The sequence below is a fragment of the Lacerta agilis genome, chromosome 6 (assembly GCF_009819535.1).
Source record: "Lacerta agilis isolate rLacAgi1 chromosome 6, rLacAgi1.pri, whole genome shotgun sequence".
Classification (NCBI taxonomy): Eukaryota; Metazoa; Chordata; class Lepidosauria; order Squamata; family Lacertidae; genus Lacerta; species Lacerta agilis.
In genome coordinates this window covers 5,695,129-5,709,114 of record NC_046317.1, presented here as the reverse complement: position 1 = coordinate 5,709,114, position 13,986 = coordinate 5,695,129, and the positions used below count along the sequence as shown (strand labels likewise).

At 43.6% G+C, this 13,986-nt stretch overlaps 1 protein-coding gene across 1 annotated transcript in view; it reads right to left on the bottom strand.

The window, feature by feature from the left end:
- Positions 1-312: 312 nt before the first annotated feature.
- The window catches only part of LOC117047999 (sterol O-acyltransferase 1-like), a 62,583-nt gene continuing 48,909 nt past the window's right edge, over positions 313-13,986 (bottom strand). The window contains exons 5-15 of the mRNA XM_033151298.1: positions 12,894-13,001; positions 11,337-11,619; positions 10,706-10,784; positions 10,090-10,171; positions 8,317-8,362; positions 7,575-7,704; positions 6,426-6,523; positions 2,771-2,869; positions 2,017-2,149; positions 1,360-1,505; positions 313-443 (exon numbers count right to left, since the gene is read on the bottom strand). Coding sequence (XP_033007189.1) covers positions 387-443; positions 1,360-1,505; positions 2,017-2,149; positions 2,771-2,869; positions 6,426-6,523; positions 7,575-7,704; positions 8,317-8,362; positions 10,090-10,171; positions 10,706-10,784; positions 11,337-11,619; positions 12,894-13,001 — 1,261 coding nt within the window. The 3' untranslated portion in view covers positions 313-386. The remainder of the gene's footprint in view (positions 444-1,359; positions 1,506-2,016; positions 2,150-2,770; positions 2,870-6,425; positions 6,524-7,574; positions 7,705-8,316; positions 8,363-10,089; positions 10,172-10,705; positions 10,785-11,336; positions 11,620-12,893; positions 13,002-13,986) is intronic.

Sequence of the window (13,986 nt, the reverse complement as noted above, 5' to 3'; positions counted from 1 at the left end):
ACTGGAAGGATGAATGTCTGGCCTACAGAATTGGGCCAGACCTAAGCAATGATATTACATATGTTAATTATGTTAAATGTTAAATGTTTATTGTCTTACCCGGTGAAAGAGGGGATTGGTTTGCTTCCCCCAGTGAGAGGGGGGAAGGATGAAAAAATTAACAGTATTGTGATGTGCTTAAAACTGTTAAAATTAATTTTAAAATTTGGAAAAAAAATGGGAATGATACAACCCTCAGTAGCAGACAGCACCCACTTTTGCCATAACTAAAGACAGTTTCCCTTTAAAAAGTCTGCAATCATTTTAACACGCTAGCCCAACTTGTTGTCATTGTTTAAAAGACAAGCATCTTCTGGCCTTGATGTGGAGGGATATCCCAAAGGGTGTCAGAACTTAAGATGGCAAGTCCAGGAACGCGGTTTCACATAGTCAAGGAAAGTGGGCTATAAAACACAAGAGGAACAGTAATGTTAGGCAGGAAATGCTGGGCACTTTCACTTCTGTAGAGTTCTCTGTTATCCATGTGAACAAATGCCAGTGATGAAACCAAAGTGTTTTACAGAGGACCTAAGGACTTGCCATCTCTCAAGCCTGGGCGGCCACCCAACTTGCAGTAGCCAATCTAGGCAAATAGAAGTGGGGTGGGGGTGGGAAAAGGTTTGCCTTTCCCAATAAGACCCCCAGTTTGGCCTCTCTTTGGGGCAGTTTCACCCAGATGCTTTATCTCTCAGAATGGCAGGTCTTCCAGGTCAAGCAGAACTGCTAAGGTGTCTGCAATCCTGAAACTACAATCCTACTTGGCTCCAGCTACTATGAGGCCTCTTCTGTCCAAGAACCAGCCCCAGGGGCTTATGCATGTGCATGTGGGCTGATTTGGCACTACATATTAAATAAGCAGAGGTAGTAAATGGGGCAAAGATGTAGTGAATTCTCTCACTTTGAACCCAGGAGATCCAAAGCTGCCAGTTGGAATCACAGAACACAGCAAGTAGAACGAAGAAACCACTGTGCTCCACTAAGGCCTTTCACTCTTTTCCATTACCTTCCGCTCCCTCCCTTCTTTACTGCCCCCTTCCATCCTGTAAGAACCTTTGGCTTTCATCTCTCCAGAAGGGCAGAAACTAGCTCAGAGCTTTACAGTATTTACATAAAAAGACATGGAGGAAGTTTCAAAGGTCTTGTGCTGACCCTGCTGCTTGTTAGAATACCGTATTCTACGCTAGCTATTCTGGGCAGAATGCAAGCTTCTAAAAATCTGGTTTTTGAATTTTACGTTCACATTTTAGGCCTTGAATTAATAGTCCAGAATAGCACCTCAGCTCTCTTCCTCTTACTTCCAATGACAAGTGGAATACTCACATTTTTCAAAGGGCAGTGCTTATGGGCATTCCATTCCAGGCTGTAGAGCATAAATAGGATAGTTACACCAAGCACAAGCGTAATCCAAAGGATCACATTCCAAATGGGGCCTTTCCGACGGTCACTGAGAACAAAGTTGAAAACCACTGACGGAAGAAAATTAAAATGCACTCAAAATTCATGTTCAGGACACCAGCAGCAGTCTTTCCTTGATGCCCAGTTAGCAAAGTGTCTGTGGCAGTATGACATGTTGTACTTCTTCCCATAGAAATAGATGGCTCTCAACGGTTTTTGGGAGTTACAGTGGAAAAGAGGCCAGGCACAGATGATTCTGGGGTTGTGCTGCTCATCTTGCATTACTGCCTGAGGGAGCCGGTGTACAGCTTCCGGGTCATGTGGCCAGCATGACTAAACCACTTCTGGTGAACCAGAACAGCGAACGGAAATGCCGTTTACCTTCCCGTCAGAGCGGTATGTGTTTATCTACTTGCACTTTGATGTGCTATCGAACTGCTAGGTTGGCAGGAGCAGGGACCGAGCAACGGGAGCTCACCCCGTCGCAGGGATTCAAACCACCGACTTTCTGATCAGCAAGTCCTAGGCTCTGTGGTTTAGACCACAGTGCCACCCACATCCCCTGTTATATTTGGTGCTTACTTCCAAAACACATGAAGAAGAAGATTACTGGGTAGAAGAAACCAAAGCTCATCGTCAGGATGTATTCGTGCACAACAGCGGAAAGAGTGAAGACTGACAGCATAGCGATTGGTTTGAATTTTTTCCCAAATAACTGGTGGTGAGAGAGAGACACACAGACAAACAAGGGGAAGGGTGACTCTCTAATAGGTGAATATATCAGAGGATATCCAATTTTCAAAAACTATGGTGAACAGCTTCTGATAACCACCCTTAAATTGCCCATTCATATTTATTGCACAGGAAAGGTTGTCTCCAATGGTGGCCTTGCTCTATCAAAAGGACTTCTACTTGCACAAGGCAGGGCAGCTCATTTTTGTTGATCCCTCCTACTCAATGTAGCCCCACAAACACTTAACGCGAGAGCTGGCACAGTGTGGGATATGGCATAGAGGGCTGCAATTGGTGTTAGACTGGTAAAAAACAACAACAGTGCTCTCCAAAATACTTGTTGAAGACACCACTGGATACAAACCAGAGTCCATAAGTACAAGCTTCTCTCTTTCCACCTTCCTCACCAGGAAAGAGGCTATTGTCAGATCTCTATACGAGTAAAGTGACTAGGTATTTTACATTTTGTGCAATTCACCTTTACGTTAGAACTTTAATAAAATCATTTTGTGGGAGAAATGTAAATATCTCTGCCATTCCTTTTACAAAACTGGCTTTCTATTAGAGTTGAAGCAAGGGGGTGCGTTAAAAGGTGGTTGCTTACCCAAAGGAAATCTTTGTATGCATAGTAATACAGCCAGTCATGCACCACCACATTCATGGTTCGGAAATACCTTGCATAAGATGTAGAATTCCACCAGTCCTGCAAGAGAGGGTCAGGGAAGTAAAAAGAGCAGAGATCTTAGAGTCAGCGTTTAAAAATGCAGGATCAAAGTGCCAAGTATATTCCTGCTACTCAAATGTTTTAGAGCAATTGGCAATACAATCTCTATGAACATAGAAGGTCCTGTGTGAGTGTTTGGAGGCGGTTGGAGGATGGATGGTGGCTAACAGATTGAGGTGGAATCCTGACAAGACAGAAGTACTGTTTTGGGGGGACAGGAGGCGGGCAGGTGTGGAGGATTCCCTGGTCCTGAATGGGGTAACTGTGCCCCTGAAGGACCAGGTGAGCAGCCTGGGAGTCATTTTGGACTCACAGCTGTCAATGGAGGCGCAGGTTAATTCTGTGTCCAGAGCAGCTTTCTACCAGCTCCATCTGGTACACAGGCTGAGACCCTACCTGCCCACGGATTTTCTTTTTTTTTTTTTTTAAGAATTTATTAGCATTTTCATAATATAACACAAACCCAGACCCACACCTACATATACAAAACAAATACAAATACACATAATGTCAGGATTCTTTTTCTTGTTTGTATACCTTACCAAAAAAAAAATTTCTATTTCTGAATCTTGACGTTTGACTTCCCCCGCCTTTTCACCTTCGGTTTTAAATCCATATTCTACTTTCTTAACAACTTTTCTCTATATAAATTTTTTTTTTACTTCAATTAAAAATAACACAATTATCTTAATCCTCCTATTATAACATAAATCTTAACCAAATATTCTTGTAAAAGCTAAACTTATTTCTTCTGTCCTTTATCATGCTGCTTTTAACTTAAAATTCAATATCTCCCTGCTTATTTAAAATAAACTTATAATTAACAGACTTCACTCTCCGATTTCAGATACCATGACAGACCATTTGGGTTATACATTTAATATTTCAACCCACGCCCCCTCTGTCCATTGTCTTTCTCTGTCTTTCGCCAGAACCGGATCTCCAATTTTCTTCTTCTAAATGTCCACAGATCCAGGCAGCATTCACAACAGACCTTGCATCGAGCTTCAGGGTGCCCATCACATCCTTTCTGGACTCCTCCGCTTCTTTGTACCATATTTCTTCTTCTTGTAAATATCTTAATTCCATGTCCCTTGCCCCCGAGCTCCCACCTCGTGGTCTGGATATTATAAATTTTCCCGTTCCAGGGCTGCCACCCCCAGAAATCGGTTCCTTTTCACGGAGTCGCCCAGCCATTTCAAACCATCCTTCAAGCACCCCTCCCAGCTCTTTGCCAAGGTTTGATTCCATTGTGTAAAACTTTTGAAAAGCCTCCTCTGTGGGAAGTGAGTCCTTTTTATTTACAATCCCACTCAAGACTTGTAATTTCCGATTAAGCAGTTCCAGCTTCAAGACAGTGAGCATTTCCTCATCTTTTAGACCCGAGTTCAAAACAAGTTCGAGCACAAAGTCCAGCATTTTGGAATGGAGGGTGAGTGTCAAATTTCAGTTCCTGTCTCTTCCTTCCTTTGTTTCAATTGTTTCCCACGACAGTCCAAATCGTCGCCATTTTTCCGAAGCCGGAGTGTAAAGACCAAAACTTTAAATGGAGATATTTTCTCCCCGGTTAATCCCCAGAGGGAACTCTCAGCAGTCTCAGTTTTCAAATTCCAAACACTTTATATCCATTATTGTAGCAGCAGTCACTTAAACTGGTTACTTTCTTTCATCTCCCGAAGGGAGGGAGACAGGCTGCCTTTCCTCTTTCCCCCGGATCGTTCCAAGAGTAAAAAAGTCAGTCAGATACTCACAGCCACCGGGTTCTTTCAGATCGTTAAAGACAGGTAGAACTTAGACGCTCATCACGGGCTTTGTCGCCGCATTTGCATCCCGGTTGGGGCATGTCCCCTATAGCCCGGCTCCGTCGTCCCTTCACCCCCACTCCCCCTTTACAGGGGGAGCGGGGGAAGGGTTCGGAGCCACAACGGGCTCAGCCGGGGAGCCCAGGGTGCGGGACGCTCTTCCCGCACCCCACCGGAGCCCCGCTTTGCGGTAGCGGGGCTCCAAACCCCCGGGATGGACTGGGTGCTTCGCAGCCGAAGCAGCCCACGACCACCCGCAATGGCGTCGCCGCCGGAAGTCCCTGCCCACGGATTTTCTCGCCAGAGTGGTGCATGCTGTAGTTATCTCTCACTTGGATTACTGCAATGCACTCTATGTGGGACTACCTTTCAAGGTGACCCGGAAACTGCAATGAATCCAGAATGCGGCAGCTAGACTGGTGACTGGGAGTGGCCGCCGAGACCACATAACACCGGTCTTGAAAGACCTACATTGGCTCCCAGTACATTTCCGAGCACAATTCAGTGTGTTGGTGCTGACCTTTAAAGCCCTAAATGGCCTCGGTCTCCACCCCCATCGTTCTGCCTGGACACTGAGGTCCAGTGCTGAGGGCCTTCTGGCGGTTCCCTCTCTGCGAGAAGCCAAGTTACAGGGAAGCAGGCAGAGGGCCTTCTCAGTATTGGCACCCGCCCTGTGGAACGACCTCCCACCAGATGTCAAAGAGAAAAACAACTACCAGACTTTTAGAAGACATCTGAAGGCAGCCCTGTTTAGGGAAGTTTTTAATGTTTAATACATTATTGCATTTTAATATTCTGTTGGAAGCCGCCCAAAGTGGCTGGGGAAACACAGCCAGATGGGCGGGGTATAAATAATAAATTATTATTTATTAAACATAAGGCATTAAAATTGCCAATACAGTGGTACCTCGGCTTACATACGCTTCAGGTTACATACTCCGCTAACCCAGAAATAATGCTTCAGGTTAAGAACTTTACTTCAGGATGAGAACAGAAATTGTGCTCTGGTGGCGCAGCCGCAGCGGGAGGTCCCATTAGCTAAAGTGGTGCTTCAGGTTAAGAACAGTTTCAGGTTAAGAACGGACCTCCGGAATAAATTAAGTACGTAACCCGAGGTACCAATGTAAAAGTTTAAAACATCAGATAAAATCAGCAGATAAACCAAAACATATTAAGACACATTTCAATTTCTACATGTCTGGATAGAAAAAATGTTTTTAGCAGGTGCCAAAAGGATACAGAAACACTTTATTGTGGATGTTTAAAGGCGCCAGTATATGCCAACACTAAAAGAAGGCTGCAGGTGAGTTCTGCTAAGTAATTTATAGAACGGACATACTTTTCTTCCATGACACCATACCCAAAACTATTTACACTTGTTTAAAAGTCACATCAAGCTTAAAATCGTATCCAAAAAGCCCAGTAACACAACACATAGCAACAAATGCTTGTGAATCAGGAATGTCAACAGAAAAAAAGGCACAGGCTCCCTTTTTCACCAGAGGTAAAGGAATGTATTAACACGTTTTTGAGAAAGCCAATGGTATGTGATCGGCCTCTCTAGGGAGGCAAAATCACACACACACACCCCTACTTGAAATTTCTATCAAATGGAGGGTTCCACGAACCAAGGTACGCTCTAAAACTGATAGCAAATACTTCTGTGTGTGTTGTGTTTCGTGTGTGTGTGAGTGAGGGGGGGGGAGATACCATGAGCCTTGCACATCAATTACCTTGTAGAACATTCTGTCAGCAAAGCGCAGCATCTCAGCAAAAGCATTCTGCCACCAGTGAAGGAGTAAAAAATATAAGAATAATGTCACCAATGTACCTGGGGAGCAATGAAGGAAAACATGTATTTCAGGCTAATTTATTTCATTCATGTGGAGGGGGAAATGGCTTGCCCTCCCCCCCCCCTCTGTATCGCTCCCCAAGTTTCCATAAATGCTCTAGAACAGCGAATACTGGAATAGAAGCAATGAAAGTACTGATTGACCTTGATTAGGACAACATCTGAATGTGTTTGCTCTTGACCATTTGCTAATGCAGTGTTGGGCAAAGAGCTGTTGATCTGATGCCACGTATAGCCTACTGCAAAAGCTCTGTGAGGGGGAAATGGCAGCAAATAAGCTAGCAGGGCTAAGAAATGGACCTAGCAATAAAGATCATTAAAGATTGTTAATGCGTAAATGTATAAATATGTATTTTAGTTGCTCTGGTCATATTTGCTAAAGTATTAATTAGCTTGAACCTATATATATATATATATATATATATATATATATATATATATATATATGACGTATAATGTTGCACTTCTGTTTTCAGGCCATGAACTGAGCAAGCAGGCTCTCCCATCTCTCGGGGGGGGGGGGACGACTCCATGAGGAATTTAAAAGATAAAAAGGGGAGTTTACCAAATGAGTGAAAATAGGCTGCAGCAAAGGGAGAGGGGGATAAGGAAAACATCACAGAAAATGGGTTGAGAAGTCAAGAAAAGAAAAGAAATGTCTTTTAAAAAATCTATTGGGAGACTTCCGGTTGGGCGCCATAGCAATCGGTTGGGGAATTTCGCTCTGAGATTCCCCGATGCGGTAAGGGAGAGGGGAATCCGCAACCGCGCTGCGGACCCCTGAAGAACCCCAGGAAGAGCGTCCTGGGGGCATGGATGATCCAGTGGGTGCTCGAAACGTCTCCCCAGCTCCCCGGTAAGCCCTAATAAGAGCAGTGCGGGAGATGGAGCACTGTGGATCATATATCCAATTGGCCATACTTTGCCAGTTGTTGCCAATATCACCACTGTATCTGATTATTTATTTATTTGTTACTTAGAAAAATTCCAGAATTAAAAGGGGCCCAGTATGACACGCAGAAGTACTCACTTGGAAGTATGGTGTTGAAGATGCAAACGACCAGCTCTCGTACATTAAAGTGCTCTCGACTGTAGTTCCGAAATGCAGGTAAAAGGTATTTGTCACTTACATAGTAAATATAGAAGAGTGACCCAAGGACCTAGACAGGAGTGAAAACAAAAGCCCTGGATAACATTTATGGATGATAAGAGAACTAGCACACTGACATTGGTTAAGAGTTGGTTTAGGAAGGCTTGTCATTTAGTACTATTGTATCCTGTTTTATTTATCTTATAATGGGTAGGTGTAGTTACAGGTAGGTAGCTGTGTTGGTCTGCCGTAGTAGAAACAAAATAAAAAAATAAAAAAAATTCCTTCCAGTAGCACCTTAGAGACCAACTATTTTTTGTTCTTGGTATGAGCTTTGGTGTGCATGCACACTTCTAAGAACAAGAACGAAGGACAAACTTATTTGGTCTCTAAGGTGCTACTGGAAGGAATGGGAAGGTGTGTTTGTCATTAGTTTAGGGTTAATTATTCATTCGGCGATCCAAATCTAAGGGAATAGGATGCAATTCCAGGTGACCAGGCATTGGAGCCTCAGAAAGCATTGTGTCTATTTTTTGTGACAAAATAAAAATAACTAATACAGGCTTGTGCAGTCCAGTAGGCTAGTACATATTTTTATGAACCAGTAACTCTTATCAGTTTCCAAGGCTGTATAATTATCTGCAGAAACACAGGAATCCCAAAAGGAAGAGAAATATCTAACCTGTGCAAACATGGTAGCTACATAGCTCCATCTTATTGTAGGATTTCTGAAAAGAAAAGGAAATCGCAGTCATTACATCCAAGTCAAGACAAGAGCTTGCTTGGCATCAATTGAAACCTAATTTGTGAGAATTTGGCAAACAACTGCTAGACAGCAAGTCACTTTGAGTTACTTTCCATGATAAAAGCAACTAATAAGTGCAATAAAAAATAATAGCAGAGCTGATGTAGTCTCCAGGAAACACAATCCAATTTCTATTCCAGAACAGCAAATATTTATTGTAAAGAAGTCTGTTTGCTAGTTATGACTTTGCTCAAACAGCATGATTTACTAAATGTGCAGCTGCATTATTATGTTATTTTGCATAAAGAAGGAAAGGAGTATTTGAGGGCAATGGGATATACAGATTGGAGAATGTGGAATACCATGGAAAATAGAAAGATAACCCTGTATAACAATGCAACTTCTACAAAGGAACTCTAGAACCTTATATATAAAAAACCTATCAAAATCCATGAAGAGTAGAATATCTTAAAGCCGAAATGGTCAGACTCAGCACCTGTTACAGGTAGGTAGCCGTGTTGGTCTGCTATAGTCAAAACAAAATAAAACATAATTTAAAAAATCCTTCCAATAGCACCTTAAAGGGACCCCTGACCATTAGGTCCAGTCGTGTCCGACTCTGGGGTTGCGGCGCTCATCTCGCGTTACTGGCTTAGGGAGCCGGCGTACAGCTTCCGGGTCATGTAGCCAGCATGACAAAGCCACTTTTGGCGAACCAGAGCAGAGCACGCAAATGCCGTTTACCTTCCCGCCAGAGCGGTACCTATTTATCTACTTGCACTTTTGACGTGCTTTCGAACTGCTAGGTGGGCAGGAGCTGGGACTGAACAACAGGAGCTCACCCCATCGTGGGGATTCAAACCGCCAACCTTCTGATCAGCAAGCCCTAGGCTCTGTGATTTAACCCACAGCGCCACCCGCATCCTTAGCACCTTAGAGACCAATTAGGTTTGTTCTTTGTATGAGCTTTCGTGTGCATGCACACTTCTTCAGATACACTGAAACAGCACCTGTTATTGGAACCAGAAGCAAAAAGTTCTGATGTGCTCAAAAGTTCTGATGTGCACTGAGCCAATGCATTTTGGATCCTACTAGGCCTGTCTGGGAAAATTCAGAGAAACAAATGGTTGTCTTCTACTACAGTAATCTTTACTCAGAGACGACCCACTGATATTCATGACCATGATTTAAGTTACAGACCCAGCGGTGGGTAGGGCCAGAGACAAAAGTGAGTGGAGCAACCGATAGAGAGGCTGAGGCCAGTGGTGTAGCGTGGGTTGCCCAGGGCCGTGCGGAGGGGCTGGGTGGGAGGGAGGGAAACGGATGGAGTATACATGCACATTCAACTGCCTAATACTGTCCGCATCACCCAGGAGACATAAGAAGAGTCGTTCCATGGTCTGGAGAGGTCATTCCTGGTTCGCATGAAGAAGCTGTTTTCAACGGATCCCAGCAACAGAAGTGTGCAATTGTACTGAGGCTGCCCTAGGTATTGAACTTTTGCATCCATAACAATTTTGCACCCAGGGCAACCATGCCTGTGATCCCACCAGGCTACGCTACTGCAGGGGACCGCACCTGCCCCTGGGCCTGAGGTTCTCAACCTGTGTCTTGTGCCCTCCATTATGAAGCATGCATCCAGTCCAACCTTGCAATCACAATGGCTATAAGAATTGCCAAGTCACAATGGAGCAACTACATTGACATTACCGGGGATAGTCATCTCTGTAAATAAGGGTGGGAGCAAAGAGGAAATACAGGTACTGGGAAACTTTAGGAACTTGGACGGTGTCTGAAAAAGCAGAAGGGAGAGAGTTGTTTAGTACCAGATAATGCCACAAACTAAAAAATAAACCTATAGGGTTCCATCCTATTTTCTATGGGTCTCAAACTGTTTATTAATGCTTGGGTTTACCAATAATGCATTTCTACAATTTCTCAGTCCAATGAGATGGCTTCTATGCCATTCTTATCCTACATATTTTTTTACAATGAGCAAGACAAGTCCCTTACCTCTCGTCCTCCCCAGGTTTAATCCCCCCCAATGAACCCCCTATTGTCAGAGCACTTCCCCCTGTTCCACTAAACCCAGGATTCTCTTATATCCTTTGTAAGAACTGTACTCCCAGTAAGCATTAGAAGACTGACAAGTTGCGTGGTACTGGTAATTTTGCAAAACATGGAGAGACCCATACACACATTCTTCTGAACTAGAACAGGTCTTTGAATTGTCTCCATGCCACAGAACCCAACCCTCAGTACAGGAAGAAGGGAGGGAGCCTTAATCCCCACAGCTGTACAATTATTGCAGAAAACAGTCACTCACTTGTCTTCTGTGGCGTAAAGGAAAGTATTCGAGGAGTATTCTCCCTGACAAAAGAGTAGATTTTCATCAGCAGACGCACCTAAAGGAGTGGAATAACAGACAAAATGGATTTGACAATTACAGGAGAGATAGTCCAGAAGGATACCATGGTCAATAGCATCAAAAGCTCCTCTGCCCCTCTTTTGATGAAGGTGAGACCAAAGCAGATTCAGTTTCAAGCCAGGTCAGCACCCAGAATGCAAGAGATTGAGATAATCAGTATCCTCCAAAAATGGTTCCAGTTGTACTGGCATTACACTCTCCACCACCGTGCTCAAAAGGAGGGTGTTTGTAGCAAGTTATTAGTGGTTTAAACCATCAGTGTATCAGAAAACAGAAGTACCTACTAGAGTTTCTTTTTGCATCTGACCATTTCCAACACCCTTAGGCTCAATCTCTTGGGGGGAAAAGAAAACTTGTCACCGTTGCTATTACCACAAGTCAGACAGAAGCAACAGTGCAATGTTTACACAAAATTACAGCTTAGCTAAGGACTCGAATCCTGTTATAAAGCTGCATTTTGCTAATTTAAGCTTTGTGAAATGACCTTTATCTACATCCACAAGAAACTAGCTCTCCAGCTGAAACTCACCTGCTCAAATATCACTATGGCAGCAGAAGCTGGTGGTAAATGGTAGGCAATGACAATGTAAGATGGACCCACTCCAAGCCCAAATATCTGGAAGATCATGAAGAGACCCCCAAAGAAAGCGGAGCGGATTGTCTTGTGGGCGGAACCATGGTAGCCCTGGGCCCAAAGCAGGAAGAGCCCATAGGGCACAGTCAGGGTGAACAGGAACATGTAAAGCCAAGTGGAAGCAACGACAGAACATTTGCCAAAAGCGAAGACCAGGAGATCAAACTCCAGCACCAACCTTCAAAAGAGATTCATACAACACAGAAAGTTAAAATCATATACTTGGGTTAAAATATATATTCCTTCAGGTGAAATCAGTAACAGTTAAGGAATTCTATAATGAAAGTTGAGGTGATTTTAATCGGTTTTAGTATTTAAGCTTTGTATGTTTTAGAGTATGGTTGTGTTTTTCTCATGATTTTCTTGTTTTATCTTTCATATACCGCTTTGAGGTTCCTTTTAGAATCAGGCAGTGTATAAATCTTATGAAACAAATACTGAACTTAAGTATACACCCTAAGGTTTTATATTGCACAGAACACTGTAAAGGAAGCATAGGCAAACTCCGGCCCTCCAGGTGTTTTGGAACTCCAATTCCGATCATCCCTAGCTAACAGGAGCAGTGGTCAGGGATGATGGGAATCGTAGTCTCAAAACATCTGGAGGGCCGGAGTTTGTCTATGCCTGCCAGAAAGCAAACACACAGATACAGACAGATACAACCCCTACAGAGATCCAGGACCCCTAGGATAAGCACACGCATGTGGGGAAACTTGTATTTATTGTGGCATAGCCTGCAGCCTGTTCTCACACAGAAGTAAGCCCCACTTGGTTCCAGTGAGCTTGCTAGCGAGCATGTATAGCACTGCAGCTGTAGATGCAGAAGAGCCGCAGACACAAGCATGAGCAAACCATGGATGGGGGGGCATGTTCTCATTGTCTAGGGTGCTCACAGCCACAGGCTCCTTCCATGCACAGACTCTTGATGGTTCAGATAAAGCGATGCCAATTTTATTAAAGCACAAATACATCCTCTTCTACCCTTTAGCTTCTCTTCCACAGAATTCTGGTATTACTGTAGTTTGCTGCCTTGTGATGGTAGTATTTAAACAAACAAAGAAAACCCAAAATTCAGTAAAATATGAACATGCACAGAACAGTAAAAAGCACCAATAAAAACAGAATCAAGGATTAACGTTAACTCTAAAGTCAGGCATCCATGAAACACACAGACAGCTTTAGGACTCTACGCTTGAAATACTTTTGTGCATTTCAAAAGCTTGTACTTCCACAATTTTGATCTTTTCACTGCAAGAAGACATCATCCCTTACTTGGTCTTGGTCTTTCCCCCAATACAAGCACTTTGATACAATACTTGCTATGGGTGTTCTATTTCAACTAAAAGCAAAGCAATACATTTACATTGGTTCAGGTATGAAATGTCTCAAGTCAACACTAAAACAAAACACAAACAAACAAACCTCCAGCTCATCCCTTAAACATTTTCCTACCTTCCTTCATCAATAAAGTCTACTATGAAGGTGCTTAGAATGATCAAGATGAAGAAAGCAATGAACGCGTGATGTATGGTCCGGATGTCTTCCACTTCAAATAGCTCACTGAGGAAAATAAGTATAAGAAGTAAGGTACATTAGAACATTTTGGGGGGTGGGGACAAACTCCAGGACATCCAGTGGTTAAACGTAGGAGTCGAAACCAACAGGAATATGATAGGAAGAGTTCCACAGGAGGATATGGCTGTGGCTTCCCTGGGCCATTTGCTTTTCCTCCTTCAAATGTAACATGGGATCACTCTTTTTCAGTGTCTAATTTCTCTGTCAACAAATTCACCTGTCAACAAAGACCTTCACCACTTTTTTAAGAGGGTAGTGTGGAAAGAAGTGCCACTGTACAGGAGAAAGAGATTCTCAGACTGTTTCCAACCAGCAGGCTGAATGTTTCGGTAACCCAACCACCATGAGCCATTCTGACAGGTGGGGAGGGAAGCATTCAACTGCAAATCATCTGCCATAACCATGACATCTGGGCAAGTCTTTTCCTTTGCCCGTAAAGTTTGAAATCAAAACCGGGACAAGGCACTGCAGGCACCAATGGTCAACTGTGCCAGCAAACCCAGTTTCCTGTGCCTGTGTGGTTTGAAATTATCAGATGTTTTTGGCCTACAACTCCCATGATCCCTAGCTAGCAGGACCAGTGGTCAGGGATGGTGGGAATTGTAGTGTCAAAACATCTGGAGGGCCGTGGTTGAGGAAACCTGTCTTGGCAGTATATAAAAGAAGTTAGGGACAAACTTTATTGGAGAACCAGACCACCCATGAGGAGTCTGGATTACTCAGCAATAGACATTCTATTCCAGGCATCCCCAAACTTGGCCCTCCAGATTATTTTGGGACTACAATTCCCATCATCCCTGACCACTGGTCAGGGCCGTGTTTTTGGATGCCTGTTCTATTCTGTAGACCAGTTTCTACGGAACAGAACAGCCTCTGTGAGTACAGAATCCAGCCACATCCAAGTTAGAATTTGGGATGTGCAATAGGCAATTGACTAGAACACTTCTAAAGGTTAGGAATACCTACTTTC